At 40.4% G+C, this 27,456-nt stretch overlaps 1 protein-coding gene across 3 annotated transcripts; it reads right to left on the reverse strand.

Annotated features, from left to right (window-relative positions):
* Window positions 1–4,658: 4,658 nt before the first annotated feature.
* LOC124126849 (solute carrier family 22 member 5-like) lies at window positions 4,659–25,993 on the reverse strand. Of its 3 annotated transcripts, none has more exons than XM_046490380.2 (10): window positions 25,891–25,993; window positions 16,505–16,809; window positions 12,085–12,290; window positions 11,096–11,311; window positions 10,567–10,806; window positions 9,780–9,914; window positions 9,296–9,378; window positions 8,531–8,654; window positions 7,789–7,861; window positions 4,659–5,030 (listed from the first exon to the last, which is right to left on the reverse strand). In XM_046490380.2, exons 2-10 carry the CDS (start codon window positions 16,787–16,789, stop codon window positions 4,809–4,811), a joined length of 1,584 nt encoding a protein of 527 aa, XP_046346336.2. In that variant the 5' UTR covers window positions 16,790–16,809; window positions 25,891–25,993; the 3' UTR covers window positions 4,659–4,808. The 3 variants fall into 3 exon arrangements, with proteins under 3 accessions (XP_046346336.2, XP_046346335.2, XP_046346338.2); XM_046490379.2 differs by lacking the exon at window positions 25,891–25,993 and adding an exon at window positions 21,575–21,676; XM_046490382.2 differs by lacking the exon at window positions 16,505–16,809 and having other exon boundaries at window positions 25,891–25,952.
* Window positions 25,994–27,456: the final 1,463 nt, after the last annotated feature.

Here is a 27,456-nt window from a genome sequence, read left to right on the forward strand (position 1 = left end):
CAACGTGAATAGGTTCACTAATAACAGAAGGATGATGTAACAACGTGAATAGGTTCACTTATAACAGAAGGATGATGTAACAACGTGAATAGGTTCACTTATAACAGAAGGATGATGTAACAACGTGAATAGGTTCACTTATAACAGAAGGATGATGTAACAACGTGAATAGGTTCACTTATAACAGAAGGATCATGTTACAACGTGAATAGGTTCACTTATAACAGAAGGATGATGTAACAACGTGAATAGGTTCACTTATAACAGAAGGATGATGTAACAACGTGAATAGGTTCACTTATAACAGAAGGATCATGTTACAACGTGAATAGGTTCACTTATAACAGAAGGATGATGTAACAACGTGATGAAAAGAGAACACACGGTGAGGAAGTCAGTTAAGCCGGATACTAGGTGGTATGATTAGTAAAACTTTTGCAGTATAATAAAGATGTTATTCATAAACACAATTTGTCATTCGTCAACTTCTTAGAATTGGGATTTGAAGTCCGACCAGCAGATCCTGACGCAGCTAATGGAGGTAAGACGAAGAACACTCGGTGCCCATGTCGTTAGAGGATTCCTACCAAATAGCAGCTGGCACATAAAACACAATAGGGTCGATAAGAAACATACTTACCTGCCCTTGATTCGCATTCCAGCGCATATATAGTGGTAGATCTCTCAAATCTTTAATCAGTAGCATTTGTAAAACCATGGAACGAATGCTGAATATAGATTAGTTTGGTTATTCGAAACCAATACTGTTATTACCAACATGCAATGTGGTTTCCGGAAAAATAGAAGTACTATTAATCATTTAGTACAGTTAGAATCCTTTGCTAAAAATGCTGTAGTAAATAAACATCATATGTCAATTTCTTTTATCTTGAGGAAGCATCTGCCATTTCTGCTGCTAATATTAAATTTCTAGATAAAGCTCCCACCCAACTTCAGTCATCGCCTCCTTGGCAAATTGTATAGCCAGAGGTAGACCTGACATTAACTAAACTTAAGAAATCAGTAACAAACCAACTATTTTACATGAATACAATCATTTAAGAAACACATATGGCAAATCTATATTTACAGATGGATCCAAGGATGGTGGCACAATTGCTTTTGCAACTGTCATTGGATCCAGAACAATATCTTCAAGATTACCAGATCACAGCTCCATTTTCACAGCAGAAGCAGATGCCATTTTAACAGCTCTAAACTTTATCAATAATAAATCTAAACATAAACAACTCATAATATTTTCAGATTCTCTTTCGTGTCTTCAGGGTATTAAAATATGTCATGTAAGCATCCTCTTTTACTTGAAATTGTTGAAATATTCAATGATACTGGCCAATATGGTATCGTCTATTTTTGGTTACCAAGCCATTTTGGAATTATTGGTAACATAATGGCCGATGCTGCTGCAAAAGCAGCTCTCGTAAAATCTGTGACACCACTTCTGGTCCCATACAGTGATTATAAACCTGTAATAAAATATTACATGAATGATCTCACCCAAAATGCATGTCCACTCAAGTCCTATACAAAACATATGCCTTGCAGTGTAGGAACACAGAAGATGTGTATTGAAATATCGGGAAGTCTCATTTTTTAACTGTGACTTGTCCAAGACTGCTGAAGCCAGTGTGTGTCCCAATGTTTGTAAAATGACCCAAAGGCGCACGCCTTCAATAGCCTCTGACATTCCAGTCGAGGTTCTGGCCTTTACATGGTGAAATTGTTCTCACTGACTGACTTCTGGCGGCTCAAACAAGACGCTTCCTGCAGAGGAGGCTCGTCCGCTTGTCTGGCTGCTCCTTAGGAGCAGGAAAACTCTCATTCCAAACCCCTTTCAAGAACGGATGCAATGCAACTTCATTGCAAGAGTAGCCCTTCTGTCTGGGACAATACGAAATTTGCAAAATTGGAAATTGGACAAAGGCGTCTCCAGTTGTGCATACACCATGACCTGTGCATCACTAGTCCCTCTTCCTGTCCGAGCCTCGGCATAAGGAGAAAGCAGCTGGACGTGATCATCACAAGGCGGTGCCACCTCAGGAACGTGTTTATCACACGTTCTTAACACAGTGTCGCCTGCGTGACGCATTCCTTGGGCTGCTGCAGGATCGGACTCGAGACACAGATGCACCACACTACGCCAGAGGGAAAGAATTATATCGATGTCAACAAGACATCACACCTGCAGGGAGTTTACTCGTTTGCTGGTGCCCTTGACGATGCATCTGGTTACAAAACCTCCACAGGAATCAGCCAAGCAAACATGGGACCATCTGAGAGACACCATCCACGCCACTACACCCTTAGCGTCAAAGTCAGCGGAAAACTCAAAACTGGCATGAAGCCCACTCCTGCGACTCACTGGAACTTGAGAAATGCGCGCAGTGCTAACAGAATAAAAACGCTGCTCCAACCAAAATACTCTGCAACAGCCAGAAGCAAAGTACAGAAAACATCAATAAGATGAGCGAACAAAGACTTGTGGCAGATCTGAGAGTGGGATGTTGACTGATGCTGGGAGCATCCAAGAAAACATTATATCTGACTCTGTCCTGAAAGCCATTGACTGATGGAAGAGTTGAACGAGAAAACGTTTTGTGAATGAGATGAGCAAGGCTATCAAGAGACTTGCCTTGCCGTAAATGAAGACCATAAAGGGCAGGGGCTTTCTTCAAAGCCAACTGCAAAAACACTGTGTCAGTGCCTGGACGAGAGAGAGCTGCCTGCACAATCGTCACCTTGTACAAGGACAAAGATGAAAAAGCTATTGTAACAACTGCCATGAACATCGTCGGACAGCTCTTCGCTCTTTTGCCTCACAAAAGCAGTCGACCAGTCATTCCACATTGACATGAAAGGCACCAGTCCTGTGGAGTATTGGAGTAAAACAGGGTTGCGTACAACCGCCGGAGTCTACCTCCATAAAATACCTGGCGGGAACCTGTCCAATCTGGCTTGCCTTATGGCAAAAAACAAATTGTGTGAAGCTGCCATCAGAGTCTTTTGCTTTTCGCAGATGACGCAGCACTGGCAACTCTCTAAAGGAACTAGCTGTGAAACCTCATGGAGCACTTCTCAAGTGCATGCCAGGACCGTCAGCCTGAAGAGTGAGTGAGTGAGTGAGTGAGTAGCAATATTCCAGCAATATCACGGCGGGGAACACCACAAATGGGCTTCACACATTATACCCATATCGGGAATCGAACCCGGGTCTTCGGCGTGACGAGCGAACGCTTTAACCACTAGGCTACCCGACCTCCCCGTCAGCCTGAAGAAAACGAATGTGATGGGGCAGGGCGTCAAGCAGCCCCCAACTAAGAAGTGAAGGTTGGTTTACATTTCTCGGCTCCACCATCACAGATTACATACCTCGGCGCCACCATCACATATTACATACCTCGGCTCCACCATCACAGATTACATACCTCGGCTCCACCATCACAGATTACATACCTCGGCTCCACCATCACAGATTACATACCTCGGCGCCACCATCACAGATTACATACCTCGGCTCCACCATCACAGATTACATACCTCGGCGCCACCATCACATATTACATACCTCGGCTCCACCATCACATATTACATACCTCGGCTCCACCATCACAGATTACATACCTCGGCTCCACCATCACAGATTACATACCTCGGCTCCACCATCACAGATTACATACCTCGGCTCCACCATCACAGATTACATACCTCGGCTCCAACATCACAGATTACATACCTCGGCTCCACCATCACAGATTACATACCTCGGCTCCAACATCACAGATTACATACCTCGGCTCCAACATCACAGATTACATTTCAGCCTAGTTCGGCAAGGGTGGAAACTGGACTGGAAAGTCAGTTAACTCTCTTGCCTCGGGAAGATAGCTTATCGCGATTAACGACAACCGATAACTCTCAACACAGTGACGTCATACCGGAAGTAGTCTTTCGGCTCTGGGATACGGTCGGTGGAAAGTTGAGAATTACATTCCCCCAGTGACAGAAGTTATTTAACACAGTGTCACGAAGATATACAAATATACAATGCATTGGGGTATCCTGAATGCCTTATGTGTAGCCCTACAAGGCGTATTTAATCCATTATGCTACATAATAGTGCATAGAACATAGTCACGAATATAGGTATCGTCACACGAACTATCACGTTGCCAAATCGAAACAGGTGATTTGGAACGTATTTACCTTTTGTTTTTGCACATTAAACAAAGTCAGTAAGATCAGTGGTGATATACGTTAACTTATATAGCAATAACATGTACGTGCACGGTTGCATGTTGTACTGCAGACTTGTACAATATGATGAATCCCACAAACACTGTCTTACTGAGCGAAATATGCAAAAGACCTGTACATTACTCTTTCACTAACGGGGGCGGTCGGGTAGCCTAGTGGTTAAAGCGTTCGCTCGTCACGCCGAAGACCCGGGTTCGATTCCCGACATGGGTACAATGTGTGAACCCCATTTCTGGTGTCCCCCGCCGTGATATTGCTGGAATATTGCTAAAAGCGGCGTAAAACCATACTCACTCACTCACTCTTCAATAACGTTTGTCATTTATATATTTTCAAATAGACACATTAGGTCAGTACTGTAGCTTATCAGAAGGAAAACAATAAAAGTTTATATGTATTTTATTTAAGGCTACAAATATTTTATCTCAAATGTAGTAAAACATGATAGGTATATATTTAGTAATGTAATATTTATCCTGCGTCAATGGTGTGCGTCATTTCACATTGCCGAATTCCGAAATTGGGAAATATTATTAGTAGCGAATATATTTGTCAAGTTTTCTTTCATTGATTGGTTCCTCTGAATGAACTTTCTCATCCACAGCTGTTTCCATTACTTTGGTTTTCCCTGAGGTCTTCACTGTTGTATCCGCCAACGGAATGCCCTTCGTCTCCGGGGTCAACAGTGACAGTATGGCGCACGCGAACATCAGGGAGCCCACGATGACAAACGGCAGCAGAAGATCATCACCTCCCTGAAAAAGACGGGTTTCTTTTTCAGTTCCAACATATCACGTTAACCGTCATTATTGGCATTACTCAGGCACGTGTTCCCAGTAGCCGTGTTTTCAGTGCCTCAGATTTGGATATCTCAGTTTTCGTAACTTTGCCATTTTTGTTTGAGTTTTGAAAGATATACGTCTACGACACAACAGTCTTTTATTAAGCTGATTAGATGAGGTGAAATGGGTTTTTTTACGTCGCGTCCAAGATTATTGCACTTATATGTGTTTGTGTATGTGTCACTGCTCGTATTAGTTCGGACTGATGCCGACTTTATTGTTATGTGCCGCAGTTTAACATAAATACCCCACTAACACACAGTATATTGACTCCGAGCCGACCAGTCCTTGTTTTAGCCCCTAAATGCCGAGCAGCATCTTTTAACGTCTTTTGGTATCACGCGCCCGGGATCGAACCCGGGACCTTCCACTCCTCGGGCGGACGCTCTACCACTAGACCACGGAGGCGGTCAATTAACCTGATTAGAGTTACAAAATATATATGTACATGATTTTTTTATAGATGCCATCGAAGAACTTCCTATAGATATTTTTAAACTCAATAAATGTGGATTGACGGGAAGTGGTTTTATTGCAAGTCTCCTCGTGGAGATGTCCTGACCTCAGTCACGTGGTCCCTGTCACGTGAAAACAGCAATCTGTGCGATTTGTATCCATTTGTAAATATCCCCATAACATAGAAATTCAATAATCTATGACATTACCGACATCATAAATGGTTGCATTGCTTGCTAATTCACAAAGAACAGAATCATGAACATACAGGTAGATGTATTGTCAAATGTTCCTTTTATTTTCTAGCTATAGTTACGAATGTGTACATTTCCGTTGTATGGGACAAGGGTAATTGGTTTAAATGTTTTAGTGCTATCCAATTAATACACCATCTAAATGTACAGTAAACTACTGTTATAATTGATTGAGTGAGTGAGTTGGGTTTAACGCCGCTTTTAAAGTACCAGTTATGTGGCGGCGTGTCAACTTAATGTGGGAGGAAAGCCCGAAGTGATGTAGGTCTCAGACGTTTACCACTTGGGTGAACCCACGAGCACGGGTATGGTGCTGACAAACCTAGAAACACAATCGGGGCGAAGAGGGATTCGATCCCACAATCATAGGCTTCTGGCGTGTTCAAGGGACGCAACTCTGCACAGCGAATCGCGGCGCCTTAGACGACTGGGCTACCCATGCCCCGGTAGTTCGTTATAAACATATCTACAGCGCATATACAACAAATGGACGGGACCAACAATATACAGTTCGTCATATACGTCAGTTCGATATAAGCGTGTTCGTTATAACCCCAGTTTACTGTATTATCATGGTGATGAAATAAACATTGTGGGTTTTCATATTGGTTGGTGCTATGGTTATTTGATGTCTGGAATTTTCAAATTTCAAATGTTAAAACCTCCGATTTATAAGCGTTAACTTGATGTCACTCTGGAATGCATTGACGGTTCAGAACATTGGATGACGAAAAATGCTTCTGAGCATCTACTCTGTAACGAAACGGGGCGGTTGGGTAGCCTAGTGGGTAAAGCGTTCGCTCGTCACGCCGAAGACCCGGGTTCGATTCTGGTTCCGTGATATTGCTGGAATATTGCTAAAAACGGCGTAAAACCATACTCACTCACTCACTCACTCACTGTAACGAAACCTATCTGGTTAGCGGACAAAATCAACACAATTGTTGTTCTTATAAATATTGAAATATTGATATATTTTCGATTGAGAAAACAGTGTACTTTTGAAGAAAGTATTTAAATCCAGTGAAAAGCAAGAAGTCTTTCTAACGGTTTCTAAACTCTTTACAGCATGTAATAACTTTCTTCAAACAATCAGGCTCCCATTCCATTTGAGCAAATGAAGCAAAGGTGTCGTGTATGTATTTATAAGGAGAGGATCCCAGACACTTTGAAACGTTTACATATGACACGAAAACTATACCCATATTGTTATTAGCTTTACCCTATCTGGGTTGATAAATAGGCGAGCTCAGATGGAGTTCTCATAAACATTCCATAACGTAAACGATCAATTGGAACCAATGGTAACAGAAGCATTTGTTAAACTTGTAAATTCTTCAAGTGTCATTTTCTGTCATTTGTGCCAAAGTAGCAGTATAATCCCTGTCAGAAATATTTTGAAAGTATCTTCGATGTACATTCCAACTTGTTCATTTGTCCGTCAAGAAATATCAGGAAAACATGAACCTCTCTGGCATTCTGATGTAAAATATGAGGTGAGGTGAAATTGGGCTTAACGTCGCGTCCAAGATTATTGCACTTATATAGCGACGTGCATGTACGTGTGTGTGTTTGTGTGGCTGCTTGTACTAAACCGGACTGATGCCGATTTATAGTGCTAGCTCACTGAGATACCATGCCGCAGTTTAACATGAATACCCCACTCAGACACAGTATACTGACTCCGGGCCGACCAGTCCTTGTTTTAGTCCAGTAATGCCTAGCGCCAGACAGGGCAACAACAAGTACCATCTTTAACGTCTTTTGGTATGACGCGACCGGGGATCGAACCCCAGACCTTCCGGTCTCCGGGCGGACGCTCTACCACTAGACCACGGAGGCGGTCTGTAAAATATGAAATTAACCAAATCGTCTCAGTGGAAGTAGATAGAATCGTTGTCTTTCATCACACCCATGCCATGTACGTGTTCATATGGACAAAATGGTGAAATGTGACTCACCACAGCAAATACATAGGGCGACACGATACCCCCAACACGAGCAGCAGTGTTGGCTGCGCCATAGCCCAAGTTTCTGGAAGAGTGAACGCGAAGGAGTACAACGTTAATATAGATGTAAGAAAGTAAGCTTTAATACAAACAAACCTACGATAAACGTGCAGGTAGTATTTCAGAGACAATAACTATTTAATCCTTTCATTGTGGCGATATGTTATGGTAAAGCTTATTTCTAGTATCAGTCCTTATAAATGATATTCTTTTCGTTTTTAATTCCGCTAAATATAACAGAGGCTTGGGAAAGATTACATGTATATTTATTTGATTGTCCATGGCATCAAGACTTCACAAACAAGAAACGTATTGGCTGGATTCTGTCCGACATTACGACTGACTTTCTCCAACAACATAGCTTATCAAGTTCATGGCTGACGTATACAAATGTACGTATACTCAAATTGTATATAATATTACGTATACTCGTAAGTGTAGTTCAAACGGCACTCATGTATAACTTGTATCTCTACATTCATCGAGATATAATTGTACCACACTTCATCCAACGTATACTCAAACTATATATATTCTACTTGGTTGTTGTGTTGTTGTCACTGTAAGAAGCCGAATGTTTCTGCAGATCCAGCGAACAATGTACTGAGTGGGGTAAAACCTGAGGCATTAATAGCGATGCATGTATTCCTGTTTATGGCTTCCTTCACTCCATGGTGCAGCTGGAAGTCTATACCTGATAACGGTGGGGTAGGACTCACTGGTGAACACCAGGAAGCACGACCAGGCTGAGGCGACTCCAAGTCTACAGATAAGCGCCAGTGTTACGATTGCCGCTCCCCGGATACTTTCCGAGGCAACTGCAAGATATAATATTTATAGCGGTATCGGGATATGAAGATGCAGGTGCGAGAAAACACAGAAATATAAAACTGCCAGAGACCTCTGTCTTAAGAGTTCGATTTCGTGCAAACGGACCATTTCATTTTCCACCCAAGGTCCAGAAATCCACGGCCCAGGCACCTGTGCTAATCTCGAGGTACGTGTAGTTCACACGACACTCATGTATAACAAACGGCACTCATGTATAACTTGTATCTCTACATTTATCGAGATATAATTGTACCACACTTCATCAAACGCCTTAGGTCCAAATACATGTCGATGACATAAGATCACAGAACATCCATGTTTATTCATCAATTGTCTCAACAAAGTTAATACATTATTGCAATGTTAACTGAATGCAAAAATATTAAAAATGAAACTAATTAAAGCTAGATAAATTTAATTACATACGGCGTGCACCCAGATATATAACCATTAAGCCTCATTGGACACAGCAATAACATCAGATGACATGTTATATGTATCTGAGCACAAGAGATGCATTGTCACTGTTGTGGTGTCATCAAAACTCGTAACTTACATTTCTTCAATAATTGAAATGTGTGTTATCTACGGTTAACTATGTACTTAACAATACATGTCAAATACATACCACATCTTGATACAATAGCGACTCCAAACGCTCCAGACGTGGCCAATACGAAGAACGAGAATCCTGTCCATCGACGTCCAATTCTAAAATGATCAGATTCACAAGGATTTTTCAACAAAAGGGGTAAATTTTTCATGTAAAATAAATTCATAGCATTGGTCACTTGACACACTATCTACAAAGACAAGCAAAGCAAGATATGTTCTTGGCATCTGAGGCCCCATGGCCAAAAGTACAAGGTGTTTTGCTCTTGGTCAGGTGGGACAATTATTATACAGTATGACACTAGAAATATCTAAATATATCCTAAACAGGCAAATTTCGTTTTAGGTATCTTTTTATGACTATAAAAATTGCTATGATGGTATTCTGTATATATTATTATTATTGTATGTTATTAACCTGTTGTAGGTATTGCAACACACAACATTTCAATTGTAGGTCTTCTTTAACATGTTTTGAGTATTATATAAAGAATTCCAACCTGTTGTTCATGAAAAATGCCAGTACGTTGCTTGGCACAGAAACAATGGAGACAAGGAACATGTTGAGGTAGAGGTTCCCGGTCAAGCGTCCTACCCCGAAGGAGATGCCATAGTACGTGAAGGACATGGTCATCCTGGGTCAACAATGCACTTTGGTATGGCAAGATTGTGGTATCGGCTTGTTTCTTGGTTTGTTTGTTGTTTTACGCCGCACTCAGCAATATTACAGCTCTATGACGGCGGTCTGTAAATAATGGAGTCTGGACCAGACAATCCAGCGATTGACATCATGAGCATCGATCCACGCAATTTGGATCGATGACATCAACCAAGTCAGCGAGCCTGACCACCAGATCCCGTTAGTCGCCTCTTACGACAAGCATAGTTGCCTTTTACGGCAAGCATAGGTTGGCGGCTTGTATGGATGAAACATGTGAATTATATATTTCTAAAAATAACAATAATCATGATTGATCATTAGGATGTGTATACCATTTAAAAACCTGGAACACATATCTATGAATATATATTCATTTGAGAAGGTCTAACAGGAATAAGATATGAGTGTGTTCGTGCGTTTGTTCATTAGCCTATTATGAAGGGCACTTGTCATGTTGAAACCATTGGATTTGACGGTGACCTCAAATATGAAATGTCATTTTCTTAACTAGGCACGATAACGTTTACACTTAGACAGTGTTTTGGAGCGTTGAGTACACGTGTCGTTATAGATCAACTTACCACACAAGTTTGTTTTTTTTATAAACGTTTTTATTGTTCACTTACCACACAAGTTGGTGGACCACAGATACACGGCAAATACTCCAGCCACGGTAAATGTCCAAATAGTTGTATTTCCGATTCGAATCTCTGGCACTGTTTTCTTCTTCGTACAGTTTCTTCAGTAGAATGGCAGTGTTGGCTGGCTTCTCTCTGTTGTTGTAGCGGGCCATCTGATCCACCACCTTCTCCGCCTCCTCCAGCTTACCATGAACTGCCAGCCACCGCAAACTTTCTGGCACAAACCTAAGGACAATGCATTTAGGTTCTTAAAATATATTGCAGTTTACAAATGCACATACTGTACATTATCATAAAGGCACTGGCGTCTTAAATTAACAAAATGTATAATAATGTTTGTTGGTTTACCATGGTATGAAATCACCCAGAACTAAACAAAACAAAATTATTCACCAAATCTTTTATTTTTTTAAATTTCAAAAAGTCACATTGATTACGACAGAACTTTTGTGCGTTTTATTATGACGATCGTGGTTTATCTTTAAAAAAATTGTGTGGAACGAAGTAAATTTACATGTATCCAAAAAAAAATGGGATGTGCAGGGCTGCCAGAATGATGTGTAGATTCGACCAGTTTGGACGCAACCAACATGACAAGGCCAGTAGAGCAGATCCACCAGCCCAGAAGGGAAGGGAGATGGACACCGGGCGCCAACGTGTTCCTATAAACTCCATGGTGTAGGGGAAGCATACCACCAGCACAGCACCAACCATCAACCCAATGAAAAATCTGCAACATTTACGTTTCAGTCATGCAACCATTCAAGAGTACAATGTTCTTCTATCCGTATATAGTTACCAAATATTCAAAGGAAGTTCTGATAAAAATAATGAAGTCGTTTTGTCTAGAAAAAGAAAAGTTGTGTTCGAGTAATTTACATCAGTTAGGGATCGTGTTTAATGTAGCGGTTGTTCACTGTTGACTGACGTGAAAGAAGACCGTCGTCGTTCTGGATCCCAAAATAGTTCTGGAAGCTGGCAGGAATTCGGCCTTTCCAAATATGTATCACAACCGCACTTGGGAAGTAAGTTAGAAACAATTCAGGTCGAAAGGGCCTCGAATCACCCTCTTGTGGCTTCTAAATAGGCACAGCCAACCTAGTAGAAAGTGCTCGTGTTTGTTACTGGTACCACCAGTGGTCAGAATACGCACATCTTTTCGCGAGCACCTGGTATCATCACTATTTGATAGTGATTCATCAACACATACTTATGATAGAGTAGGAATCGTACAGTGGTCGCTGCTTTTAGCAGAGGTTTCTTATGATTACGGAAATGTTTTTGTCACTTTTATTTATATGACAAGGGAGTACGGTTTCATTATTTTTGTCAGAACATAAGATCTCCGTGAAGAGTAGCACCATTTTACAAACTTAGCTCAATGACTGGATGAATTATCTTCGAAGGAAAGCATTTCTATTTCCCCTTAAGAATGGATGAATATACACTGCTTATCAGAATGTTAATTATTTCATTTTAGTTGCATGTGAATTGTATTATCACCTGATCACGATGAACATCTCCCATGAGATTGAAAACGCTGCTACCAAGTTGAATCCTGCATGCAGGAACAGTGAGATGTACAAAGTCTTCTTTCTCCCGATGACATCAGCGGACTGGCCACTGAGTAACGCCCCTATCAGCACCCCTGCCATCTGTATTGCTGTAATTAATGGCTTGATCCCTTTCATATCACACAGCAGATTCCACTGGCGAGACAAAAAAACACGAAATAATGTTCAAGATAATACAAGAAAGCTCGATTCTTTTACATGTAACTCCATGGGATTAGAAGAGGTGACGAAATAGCCCAGTGGCTAAAGCGTTCGCTCGTTACACCGAAAGCCCGGGTTCGATTCCCCACACGGGTACAATATGTGAAGTCATTTACTAGTGTCCCTGCCGTTGAATTACTGGAATATTGCTGAAAGCGATGTAAAACCCAACTCACTCACTCTGGGTTAGAAATTCGAATACGTTACCAGTTACCTATGCTAATTGTGTGAGAGGCAACTAAACGGATCGGGTGGTCATTTTCTTCGTTCCCCACAATTGTTTTCGTTCCTGTTCTGACTCGATTATTTAGACGAAGTTATAATGTTACGTTGCATCTGCTGTATATCAGTCATACAGTGACAACCAACAATGTATTAAACAAATCATTTCATATAAAAGGTGCGGGAGCCTGTTATATATATATATACCTATGTTTCAGTTTTCATATTGTTATATGACAGTGTAATTTATTGTAAAGCTATGACTGATTGTATTGCATTGTTTTTGTTGAGATTCGGTAGAAGTTCATTGCATTGTGTTTGGACAAGTTGTCAGGAATATAGTACTATTTAATGTAAGCGGTAGTGAGGAAGATACTATATGTAGATGCTAGTGTGATGTGTAAACTTCTGGTGGTGTGGATCGTCAGATAATGTTCTGAGAGGTGTTTAGGCTATATTAGTGAACGAGTGCGTGCCTCTTGCATCTCACATTTCATCTGACATTACATCAAGACCAGCTTTCGTGTGGAGATCACTTACCCCGGCTTCCCAGCCTATGCCTGTCTCGGAAGCCTGACCACTATTGTGGATAGGTGAATATTATTATCACTAAACTTTTGTATATCACCACTGCCATCATATTTTGTATTTGATACTCCCATTGAACATTGTAGCACCACTCTATTGCATACTCCCATTGTACATTGTACCACCACTCTATTGCATACTCCCATTGTACATTGTACCACCACTCTATTGCATACTCCCATTGTACATTGTAGCACCACTCTATTGCATACTCCCATTGAACATTGTACCACCACTCTATTGCATACTCCCATTGTACATTGTACCACCACTCTATTGCATACTCCCATTGTACATTGTAGCACCACTCTATTGCATACTCCCATTGTACATTGTACCACCACTCTATTGTATACTCCCATTGAACACCCATTGTACATTGTACCACCACTCTTTTGCATACTCCCATTGTACATTGTACCACCACTCTATTGCATACTCCCATTGTACATTGTAGCACCACTCTATTGCATACTGCCATTGTACATTGTACCACCACTCTATTGCATACTGCCATTGTACATTGTACCACCACTCTATTGCATACTGCCATCGTACATTGTAGCACCACTCTATTGCATACTGCCATTGTACATTGTAGCACCACTCTATTGCATACTGCCATTGTTCATTGTACCACCACTCTATTGCATACTGCCATCGTACATTGTACCACCACTCTATTGCATACTGCCATTGTACATTGTAGCACCACTCTATTGCATACTGCCATTGTTCATTGTAGCACCACTCTATTGCATACTGCCATCGTACATTGTACTACCACTCTATTGCATACTGCCATTGTACATTGTAGCACCACTCTATTGCATACTGCCATTGTACATTGTACCACCACTCTATTGCATACTCCCATTGTACATTGTACCACCACTCTATTGCATACTGCCATTGTACATTGTACCACCACTCTATTGCATACTCCCATTGAACATTGTACCACCACTCTATTGCATACTGCCATTATACATTGTAGCACCACTCTATTGCATACTGCCATTGTACATTGTAGCACCACTCTATTGCATACTGCAATTATAATTGCTGTGCAGTAATTTGCATTGATTTGTAAACCTAGTTAAAAGTGTAGTACATGAATTGTTGAGTGTATACCATTTGTTGGTTGGTTGTTGGTTTCACACTAAGTTCTTTTATGTACAGATTTCTGGGTTAACATGTTGTTTCAAACTGGAAATCGACACATAACAATATCATACCAAAATGTATGTATCTCGAACAAAAGTGAGTTAGTTACTTTGGTTCGTGGCCGCTTAGCATGCTGTTTCAGTAATATCACGGCGTGTCATCTTGATACTGGAGAAAAGCAGTAAATGATGAGTAACGGGTCTGGTGCTGACAAACCTACAAATATACTCAACAACAAAAGTTCCCGTGACACCAATATTTAAGTGTAATTTTCAAACAAGTAAAGTTTGGTTTTCAATATTGTAGTACATGTATGGAGTCAAGTCACAAAAACGCAACTGCTACAGAAAAGCATGCATTCCATGCAAAAGTTGACTTTGATGCAAGCCCCATGCATTTCACTATCCAAGAATGGGTATAAAAAATATATGCGTTAACGGGATTCCATATGCATTGTTAAGCATCGTGCTGACATCAACCACTCAGAAAAACAACAACATTATTCACCATTACGAAGTGCCACGCCTGTCCGAAAATGAGCGTCTGCGAGCCATTGGTATGCTTGAGTGAGCGAGTGAGTGAGTGAGTTGGGTTTAACGCCGCTTTTAACAGTATTCCAGTTATACCACGGCGTGTCAGCTTAATGTGGGAGGAAAGCTTGAAGTGATGCAGGTCACCTAGAAACATAATCGGGGCGAACCGGGATTCGAACCCACAATCATAGGTTTCTGGCGTGCCCAAGGGACGCAACTCTGCACAGCGAATCGCGGCGCCTTAGACGTCTGGGCCACCCGTGCCCCCCTGGTATGCTTGAAGCAGGATCGAATCAACGTGCTGTTGCAAGACAATGTAACGTCCACAGAAACACCATTTGGTGTTTATGGCAACGTTGGCAACAGAAGAATGCATTCAATGACCATCCTCGGAGTGGCACGCCACGCGTAACCAATAATCGACAAGACAACTGGATTCGAACAACACACCTACGAAATCGATTCCAGCCAGCAACAGTGACTGCAAGAAGCATCCCTGGCCTTCGACGAATATCTTCACAAACCGTACGCCGTCACCTCAGATGTGCAGGGATTGTCGCCAGAAGACCCGCCAGACGTCCCATTTTGACAGGAAACCACCGCCAAGCACGTCTACAGTGGTGCAGACAACGTCTACGCTGGACGGCCACGCAGTGGGGACAAGTTCTATTCACTGACGAGTCTCGTTTTCACCTCAGCAACAGCGATGGACGGATTCGAGTGTACCGACGTCGAGGTGAATGTTACGTCAATCGGGGGTCATGGAAGAAGATCGGTTCGGGGGCGGCAGCGTTATGGTATGGGGTGCGATTACAGCAAGACGGAGGACCCGTTTGATGGTGGTAGAGGGAAATCTCAATGGACAGCGCTACCGCGATGAGATCATCGGCCCTGTTGTTCTACCGTTTTTGCGTCGTCATGGCCCAGGCAATACCTTTCAATATGACAACGCCCGGCCTCATATTGCTCGACTTGTTCAGGATTCTCTTCAACAAAACAACGTGAATGTCATGCCCTGGCCGGCTCGCTGCCCTGATCTCTCACCACTCGAGCACATGTGGGATGAGATGGATCGGCGCCTTCGACGTCAACCACGTGTTCCACATACACTCCAGGAACTTCGAAACATGCCCCAGAAGATATGGACAGAATCCCACAGGACTTTGTGCGACGCCTGGTCCATTCCGTGACACGAAGAACATAACTTCGCATTAAATCACAGGAACTTTTGTTGTTCAGTATATAATCAGGGATTGGAACCCGCGATCACAGGTAACAGATGCGCCAGAGGGATATAAACTCTTGGGTATCCCTGACAACTGGGCCATCCTTGCACCCCTGATACTCCACAATATTACTGAGAGGGCGAACCGGGATTCGAACTCGAGATCATAAGAGGCGTTTCTCCTCACAGCGAATTGCGACACCTTAGACGACTTGGCAACACTTGCTGACAAAACAGATAAGCCTGTCAAGTTAAACTAATTAAGAACTATTAACATAGCTAGTTGTTAAAGGCTTTGGTCACTAGCTGATGACCAGGGTTTGGTTCCCCACACGGAAACAATGTATGAAACCAATCGTGCCCATGTCGTGTTTTGCTGAAATTTTGCTTCAAGACTAAACTAACTCACTTACCTCATTGATGACCGTGTCCTTCTCCTGGCTGTACACAAAGGTGCAGGTGGTGTCGTTGTCTGATGCCGGACATTCCTTAAGGCCAGTGTAGTTGCTGATGCTGACGTTCACAGTAACATCACTGTCGACGTCCCTGCACCACCATTGTTCAGGCGAAACCCCTGCGAACGACATCATCAACATTCCCCATGCTATGATAGTCTTAACACCGAGGACGAAACCAAGGATCATGATCTGGAACCGGGACATTCCCCCAACACCGTCTATTATCTTATCACTGTACATCTTTGTGTCTGTTCAGGGATCTGGAAATACAGGTTAGGGAACAACGCCATAGTGCCTTTGTTGTTTAAGCTGTCCCTGTTCCACGTGCTCTTTGCAAGTTCAAGGTTTATTTGTTGTTTAACGCCGCACTCAGCAATATTACAGCTATATGACGGCGGTCTGTAAATAATCGAGACTGGACCAGACAATCCAGTGATTGACATCATGAGCATCAATCCACGCTATTGGTATACATTGACATGCATCAACCAAGTCAGCGAGCCAGACCCCCCGATCCACTTACGACAAGCATTGTCGCCTTCCTGTGCAAGTGGCAGAGTAGTTGTATCATGTATTTGCACAAATGTGATATTTCTGTTGCACACAATAAATTATTTACACAATATTTAAAGATCATAAAGAGACATATACGTCATTCACACACATATGATAAATAATTTACACACATATGATAATATATAAGATAGCTATGCAATAAATCGCAAAGAACAATGAAGAACGAAGCGTGGTTTAATTAACGATAAAACATTGTTCAATTCTGGAGATTCCAACATTCGCTCGCAACGTGATGACGTCATATACTGGATGTCGTTATTTTTCAGAGGGGAGTGAGTTGTTCCCCATAGATGTAGCTTGGCAACACACATAGCATCATCTATCATTTACACACATATCATCTATCATTTACATTCATATCATCTATCATTTACACACATATCATCTATCATTTACACACATATCATCTATCATTTACATTCATATCATCTATCATTTACACACATGTCATCTATCATTTACACACATATCATCTATCATTTACACACATATCATCTATCATTTACACACATATCATCTATCATTTACGCACATATCATCTATCATTTACACACATATCATCTATCATTTACACACATATCATCTATCATTTACACACATGTCATCTATCATTTACACACATATCATCTATCATTTACACACATATCATCTATCATTTACACACATATCATCTATCATTAACACACATATCATCTATCATTTACACACATATCATCTATCATTTACACACATATCATCTATCATTTACACACATATCATCTATCATTTACGCACATATCATCTATCATTTACACACATGTCATCTATCATTTACACACATATCATCTATCATTTACACACATGTCATCTATCATTTACACACATATCATCTATCATTTACACACATATCATCTATCATTTACACACATATCATCTATCATTTACACACATATCATCTATCATTTACGCACATATCATCTATCATTAACACATATATCATCTATCATTTACACACATATCATCTATCATTTACACACATATCATCTATCATTTACACACATATCATCTATCATTTACACACATATCATCTATCATTTACACACATATCATCTATCATTTACACACATGTCATCTATCATTTACACACATGTCATCTATCATTTACACACATGTCATCTATCATTTACACACATGTCATCTATCATTTACGCACATGTCATCTATCATTTACACACATGTCATCTATCATTTACACACATATCATCTATCATTTACACACATATCATCTATCATTTCACACATATCATCTATCATTTACACACATGTCATCTATCATTTACACACATGTCATCTATCATTTACCCACATATCATCTATCATTTACGCACATGTCATCTATCATTTACACACATGTCATCTATCATTTACACACATATCATCTATCATTTACACACATATCATCTATCATTTCACACATATCATCTATCATTTACACACATGTCATCTATCATTTACACACATATCATCTATCATTTACACACATATCATCTATCATTTACACACATATCATCTATCATTTACACACATGTCATCTATCATTTACACACATGTCATCTATCATTTACACACATACCATCTATCATTTACACACATATCATCTATCATTTACACACATATCATCTTTCATTTACGCACATATCATCTATCATTAACACACATATCATCTATCATTTACGCACATGTCATCTATCATTTACACACATATCATCTATCATTTACGCACATATCATCTATCATTTACACACATATCATCTATCATTTACACACATATCATCTATCATTTACACACATATCATCTATCATTTACACACATGTCATCTATCATTTACACACATATCATCTATCATTTACACACATATCATCTATCATTTACACACATATCATCTATCATTTAAACACATATCATCTATCATTTACACACATATCATCTATCATTTACACACATATCATCTATCATTTACACACATATCATCTATCATTTACACACATATCATCTATCATTAACACACATATCATCTATCATTTACACACATGTCATCTATCATTTACACACATGTCATCTATCATTTACACACATATCATCTATCATTTACACACATATCATCTATCATTTACACACATGTCATCTATCATTTACACACATATCATCTATCATTTACACACATATCATCTATCATTTACACACATATCATCTATCATTTACACACATATCATCTATCATTTACACACATATCATCTATCATTTACACACATATCATCTATCATTTACACACATATCATCTATCATTTACACACATGTCATCTATCATTTACACACATGTCATCTATCATTTACACACATATCATCTATCATTTACACACATATCATCTATCATTTACACACATATCATCTATCATTTACACACATATCATCTATCATTTACACACATATCATCTATCATTTACACACTAGTCATCTATCATTTACACACATATCATCTATCATTTACACACATGTCATCTATCATTTACACACATATCATCTATCATTTACACACATATCATCTATCATTTACACACATATCATCTATCATTTACACACATATCATCTATCATTTACACACATATCATCTATCATTTACACACATATCATCTATCATTTACACACATATCATCTATCATTTACACACATATCATCTATCATTTACACACATATCATCTATCATTTACACACATATCATCTATCATTTACACACATGTCATCTATCATTTACACACATATCATCTATCATTTACACACATGTCATCTATCATTTACACACATATCATCTATCATTTACACACATATCATCTATCATTTACACACATGTCATCAATCATTTACACACATATCATCTATCATTTACACACATGTCATCTATCATTTACACACATATCATCTATCATTTACACACATATCATCTATCATTTACATTCATATCATCTATCATTTACACACATATCATCTATCATTTACATTCATATCATCTATCATTTACACACTTATCATCTATCATTTACACACATATCATCTATCATTTACACACATATCATCTATCATTTACACACTAGTCATCTATCATTTACACACATATCATCTATCATTTACACACATATCATCTATCATTTACACACATATCATCTATCATTTACACACATATCATCTATCATTTACACACATATCATCTATCATTTACACACATATCATCTATCATTTACACACATATCATCTATCATTTACACACGTCATCTATCATTTACACACATGTCATCTATCATTTACATTCATATCATCTATCATTTACACACATATCATCTATCATTTACACACATATCATCTATCATTTACACACATGTCATCTATCATTAACACACATATCATCTATCATTTACACACATATCATCTATCATTTACACACATGTCATCTATCATTTACACACATATCATCTATCATTTACACACATATCATCTATCATTTACACACATATCATCTATCATTTACACACATCATCTATCATTTACACACATATCATCTATCATTTACACACATATCATCTATCATTTACGCACATATCATCTATCATTTACACACATATCATCTATCATTTACACACATATCATCTATCATTTACACACATGTCATCTATCATTTACACACATGTCATCTATCATTTACACACTTATCATCTATCATTTACACACATGTATCATATACACAATGAATATTTACAAGAATGTAATACAGGATTTACACAAAAATAAAACTAATTTACACACAATGGTTAATAGGTTACATACATGTAAACATATAATACACCATTTTCATACATTATCATTTATACTCAAATAATCCTGCAATAAACTCATTCTCACGATTCTCGGAATCATACAATGGAATCGTTTTGACAGAGATTTTTTATTAACATGGAAAGGTTTTATTTTATTTTGTTTATTAAATTTGAAGGCATACAGACAGACAGACAGACAGATTCACCGGTAATGTGGGCCATATGGCCTATATTACAATGTCAGTACAATATAAATCTAGTCACGTTTTTCTAAATTTAAATATCTTATACAGGTATACAGAAGTCAGTTTTATTACATTGACATTTTTGCAGTTAAGAATATTTGGAAGTGACAGGTAACTGTCATACATATCCTGTAGTTGGGTAATATAATGTTTCGAAGGCCATACTATGTGTGCGGACGTCGTAAGTTTGACGCTTTTCTCAGCCGCTATGATGCTTCCGCGTATAACAATACGTCCCGAATAGAACAATGCACTCGTTTTATTTCAGTATCAGGTTTATCCCCTCGTGAAGTAAGAGTAACTTCACCAGCGATGGATATACTTGAGGCGATGAACGGAAGCCAAACTATTTACTTACAATGTACCTTCAAAACGTGTAAGTCTATCTGCAAAATGTTCTTTTCCATGTGTTGACGCATCAAAAGAACGAGCACATCTTTATCCTTACAAACAGTACGTGACCCCAGGCAGTGTTTGGACGATTAATTGTGAGAACGACGGTTACGAGCAAGGTCAGATAACTGCATATGCTGTGTCGTATAACGCCGGGGGCCTCCCGCTCATTGCCATGCGTCTCCCCATTTGGTGGCACACATGGAATAGAATAGGAGTGTGACGAAAACAAATGCATCGTGTTGACGTCAACACACATTGAGACAGACGTTAACCTGTCACATTCACCTTCCCACATTCCCAAACAACATGACGTGATGTAACATGGGGTGTAACGTCGCGTCTAAGATAAAATGTTCTCATATAGTGGCGTGCATATGTGCGTGCGTGCGTGCGTGCATGCGTGTGTGCGTGCGTTTTAGTAACGTTGTACCCATGTCACAGTTGAATGATCAACCTACACAGATCACATCCGCACGACGCCTCCTCGTGCCCAAAACCAGACCCCTGATTCCCAACTGAGGAACGTGTTGCCATTCCTGATGCAATGCCAAGGTCAATTCTAAGCGATTCTGTATTGGAGAGTCCCTGGCTCTAACCCTACGTCCCAACTGATCCCATAAATGTATCGAGAAGGCCAAGGCAGAGTTTTAGTGGCTTGGTTCTGGATGCGGTCAGTGACAGCTCTGTTCGGTGGGGTTGGGCATTGCCGTCCATTAAGACAGGACGTGTGGCAAGTGCACTGTGCAGAAAAAGAGGGGCAATACAAACCGTCCAATATAGTATCGTGGTACCTTTGTCCATTTAATGTCTCCTGAACTGTTACCAAATCAAGTTTACAATCAAAGGAGCAACATCCCCATACCATCACTGAGCCGCCACCACAACCCACTGTTTCGTGGACGTTGCGCTGATCATAAGATGTTCCCCTTTACCTCCAGACACGAGTCCTACCATCAGTGTTGTGCAATAAACACGACTCCCGTCAGAACAATGAATCCTCCTCAATGACCTCGAGTTCCAGTATGCTTCAGCCTGCTCCAGGCTAAACGGTCCCGCATGTGTTGAGGTGAGAGGAATGGACGTCTTATTGGTCTTCTGGCCCTTGATCCTGCTGCCTTCAGTCAACGTCTAATGGTGCTACGGGCCACTCTGTTGTGGGTATGCATGCGATGACGAAGAACATTGCAAGTTGAAGTTGGCAGCCATTTAGCTTGACGTACACGGACCCAGTCCTCTCTGGCACTGGTCTCCCGTGGTCGTCCTGATCTCTGCAAGTCCCGCACATGTCCCACATATACAGGCAATGTGTGTCTTCTAAAGCGTCTACTTATGACAGCATGGTAAATCTTCAACACGGTGGCAATAGCCCGACATGACAGTTTGGTGCATGCCTATGATTTGCAATCTTTCATTTTCTGGAATAGTATGCTTAAGCATTTCAGTTACAATCGTTCCCAAGAATGACTTTCAAATTGGTAGAATTATCATTCAGAACAAATAGCAGTAAAGACGCATGAACTTTCTGTCATCAAAGATGAATTTCTCTATAGAAACCCCTTAGGTGTGCATACGGTTCGAATAAACGCACCCACAAGGTGGGGCAGTTAAAGAGGCTACCATTCTACAGGATGATGATGTGTTAAAACACAGTGTACCATTTGGAAATCTCAATACAGTAAATGAACACGCAATTACATTTCAAATTTGGTGTTGCGATACTTTTGACGAGGTATATATATAAAAATAATGTAGAAAATTGGCTAGAACTTTTATAATGTCATTTTTACTTTTCTAGATAAAAAACTCAAGACAAGGTGAGGTGAGGTGAGGTGAAATTGGGCTTAACGTCGCGTCCAAGATTATTGCACTTATATAGCGACGTGCATGCACGTGTGTGTGTGGCTGCTTGTACTAGTCCGGACTGATGCCGATTTATAGTGCTAGCACACTGAGATACCATGCCGCAGTTTAACATGAATAACCCACTCAGACACAGTATACTGACTCCGAGCCGACCAGTTCTTGTTTTAGCCCTTTAATGCCGAGCGTGAGGCAGGGTAACAACAAGTACCATCTTTTAACGTCTTTTGGTATGACGCGGCCGGGGATCGAACCCCGGACATTCCGCTCTCCGGGCGGATGCTCTACCACTAGACCACGGAGGCGGTCTTCAAGATAAGGAACTGTTGATAGCGTCTGTGTATTTAACCCGGTTGGTTCAACTTAGTATGATGGGAAGCCCAGCAAGTGTGGTATGTCTCTATTTGTCGAGTCGCTGTTGTCTGCTATAAAAGTATTTGGTTATCACTTGGTCCGTGGTGGCGATTATAATGCCAGAACGGGTGAGAACTCTGATAATGTTGCTGGTGTCCTTGGGCTTGAGGAGATTCAAGTGATGTTTGAAAGTGTAGATATTGATAGACACTCTGAGATAAAGTTGTTATTCAAACAGGAAAAGTCTGCTTGATTGGTGTGCTAGACTCTAATTAGCTAGAACCCTATTTATCATGAACGGTCGGATAAAGGGTCGGATACTTAACATACGTCAGTCACCTGGGAAATAGCATCTTCCCGAGGCAAGGGAATTAACTGACTATAAAGTCCAGTTTCCACCCTTGCCGAACTAGATTGGAATTTCTGGGCTCTATCATAGCGCCACCTGTGGCTATTACGAGTTGTGTCCCTTCTATGCCCCTGCTATGGACCAATCAGATTCCAATTCTCGTATCACTTGCACTCGCTTCAAACAAAACAGCGGCGCCCAGTCAAGACGATCTGATCGGTAATCAAGATCTATATTGTGATAAAACTAGTCTTACATCGCGAAGTGCATCAAATCGCGTGAGCACCTTGATTAAAAACATGAAAAGATTTAGAAAATATCTGTTGACAACGAAATTTGCGATGGACATGTTTTGCAAACCCTGCAATCGACCGAAATCTGCATGACAGTTCACGATTCGGATTTCGATTTCGTTGCACGATTTTGATTGTATAGACTCGTTTGTCCAGCCAGAATATAACTCCATAATTGACGCCTAGTTCGGCAAGGGTGGAAACTGGGCTTTTATAGTCAGTTAACTCACTTGCTTCGGGAAGATGGGGAAATAGTGTCAAAGATTATGTTTTATGTTCACCTGGTATATTTACACTGTGTGGTTGTTTTGACATTGACAGAGGTGACTCAGATCACCGACCCGTAGTGTGTTCATTTCAGTCTACCAAGGCGGCACGAGCAAGATAGAGCTGCACGAGATTGTGAAGCTGATTTTCATTTCATCGTGACGACACCTAGGCCAAGCTGTTCGGGGAAACTTCACATTCAGTCAACAGAATTAGTTTGTTTCAAAAAGGTTTAGAGCTATTTTTGTTTTGTTTTATTTTTAACGCCACACTCAGCAATATTACAGCTGGCGATCTGTAAGTAATCGAGTCTGGACCAGACAATCCAGTGATTGCCATCATGAGCATCGATCCACGCAATTTGGATACGATGACATGCATCAGCTAAGTCAGCGAGCCTGACCAGCCGATCCTGTTAGTCGCCTTTTACGGCAAGCATGGGTTGCTGAAGACCTATTCTACCCCGGGTCTTCACGTGTCGGTTTAAAGGTAATTATGACTGATATTAATGGCGCCATTGAATTGTTTACTGATGCCATTTGTAAAGCTGCTGGCCTTAAGAAGCTGATAACCTGTCCTGTTGACATCGATCCCAACCATGGTATGACAAGGATTGTTCTCAGAACGTGACTTCTTAAAACGTTTAAAAAATACAGAAGTGATTATTTTCTGCAAGATGATTTATCAGCTGTTGTTGAATGTTGACTTATTTCAGATGCTAAATAAAAATCATATTGATATTCCCTAATTCGAGCGAGCCACACAGTCAGTGAGCATGGTTTTACGCCGCTTTTATCAATATTCCAGCAACATCTGGGCGGAGGACACCAGAAATAGGCTTCACACATTGTACCCATTTCGGGAATCCAACCCGGGTCTTCGGCGTGACGAGCGAACGCTTTAACCACTAGGCTACCCGACCGCCCCGAGCCACACAGAAACCAAGGGTGTTTCAACTAAAATATAGGTACTGGATGTTGAACTTTAAGAATCCGTGTTTCGGAAGTGAGATACTTCCTTCTTCGTCCTCCTGTGTATTGGTACGAAACGAATTTTACTCTTTAAACTGAATTAAGTATGGAAAACCTACATTTGAAGAGGCTTGTTAGATTTAGACCCGAAACTAAGATTACATAAAAAGCAAATTCAACTAACCTGTCCCGAAAGTTCGCTGGCAACGTTCACGCGTCCCCGTCAGCCAAAAGTGTGATGGCACGTCTGGGTTTCAAAAAAGTTGTATGCAACATAACAAAGCAAACACCATTTGACACTCAGTAGTGAATATTCATGTTTATACACGGCGGACCTCGTTGACATATCCGGATGCAGTGTAAATATACACAGTACGTGCACAGTTTGAATGTGTGGATTCAACTTTGATGAGAAAATGAGTGTGATTTCAGGACGTTTTTGGTGCAGTCGTTAAAAAGTATAGTCTGGAAGGTAATTTAAGGTACCGACGTTTACTACAATATCTGAAAAACTATCAGACCTACTCCAGTCAAAGTTGGTATGAGATTATTAAACAGTCATACATAACTGGATGTAACATTTAAAGACAATCGGTGCATGAATAAAAAATCTGTCTATTTAGCTATCACTATATTTCATCAACAACCAGACCTGTTCGTCAGGGGTGGAACGAGTATTCATTGAAACAGCCATCTGCATAATGCTACCCCTGCGTCACAGGACCATATGACACAGTTGAACCAATCAACTCAACTCAAAAGGGTGCACGGGAATCACGCACGCACGAATACGGTGTTAGCGTTGGGCTGCGTGATTCCCGTGTACCCTTTCGAGTAGGACAGTAACGGAATGAGGCCACGTTGTAGTGTATCACAAGATAACCTTTATACTACAGTAAGTTTGATATAAATCAGGTTAACAGGGTCCGGGGTCATAGACCCTTTAATAAAACCTGCATATATCAACCAGGTGGTCGTTGTAGAGAGGGAATCTTAAAATGATCAAATATTTGCAAATCTAGACAAAGTAACGATCAATTAATTTACTTTAAGAGTATTTTATTCCCCCAGGCATATAATGCGGGGGGAAATAGCGATAAGCCAGTCTGTATGTCCGTCCGTCTGCCCGTCCGTAATCATTTCCTTTTCCGGGGAAGAATTCGAAAACAATTCAATGTATTTGATCGAAACTAGGCAAGGCTATCAGGCACATACTGAAGTGGTGCCTTTTGATATTTTGGGATTTTTCTAATTTTTATTTTTTACAATTTTTATAGAATGAAGTTGGACATAGACTCAATTGGGGATGGGGTTCGTTTCCGGGGCAGAATTCAAAAACCATTCAGTGTATTTGATCGAAACTAGGCAAGGCTATCAGGCACATACTGAAGTGGTGCCTTTTGATATTTTGGGATTTTTCTAATTCTTATTTTTACAATTTTTATGGAATAAAGTTGGACATAGACTCAATTGGGGATGGGCTTCGTTTCCGGGGCAGAATTCAAAAACCATTCAGTGTATTTGATCGAAACTTGGCAAGGCTATCAGGCACATACTGAAGTGGTGCCTTTTGATATTTTTCTTTTTTTACAATTTTTATGGAAAGAAATTGGACCTAAACTCCATCGGGGAACGGGTTCATTTCCGGGCCAGAATTCGAAAACCATTCAGTGGGTAAACAATGTATGCTTCTGTAATAGGCGCCCTCTGGCGGGCTGCCCAGTGACAGGATTGTAATCGGAGAGTACTA

Source organism: Haliotis rufescens, unplaced genomic scaffold (genome assembly GCF_023055435.1).
Source record: "Haliotis rufescens isolate VD_foot unplaced genomic scaffold, xgHalRufe1.0.p SCAF_50, whole genome shotgun sequence".
Classification (NCBI taxonomy): domain Eukaryota; kingdom Metazoa; phylum Mollusca; class Gastropoda; order Lepetellida; family Haliotidae; genus Haliotis; species Haliotis rufescens.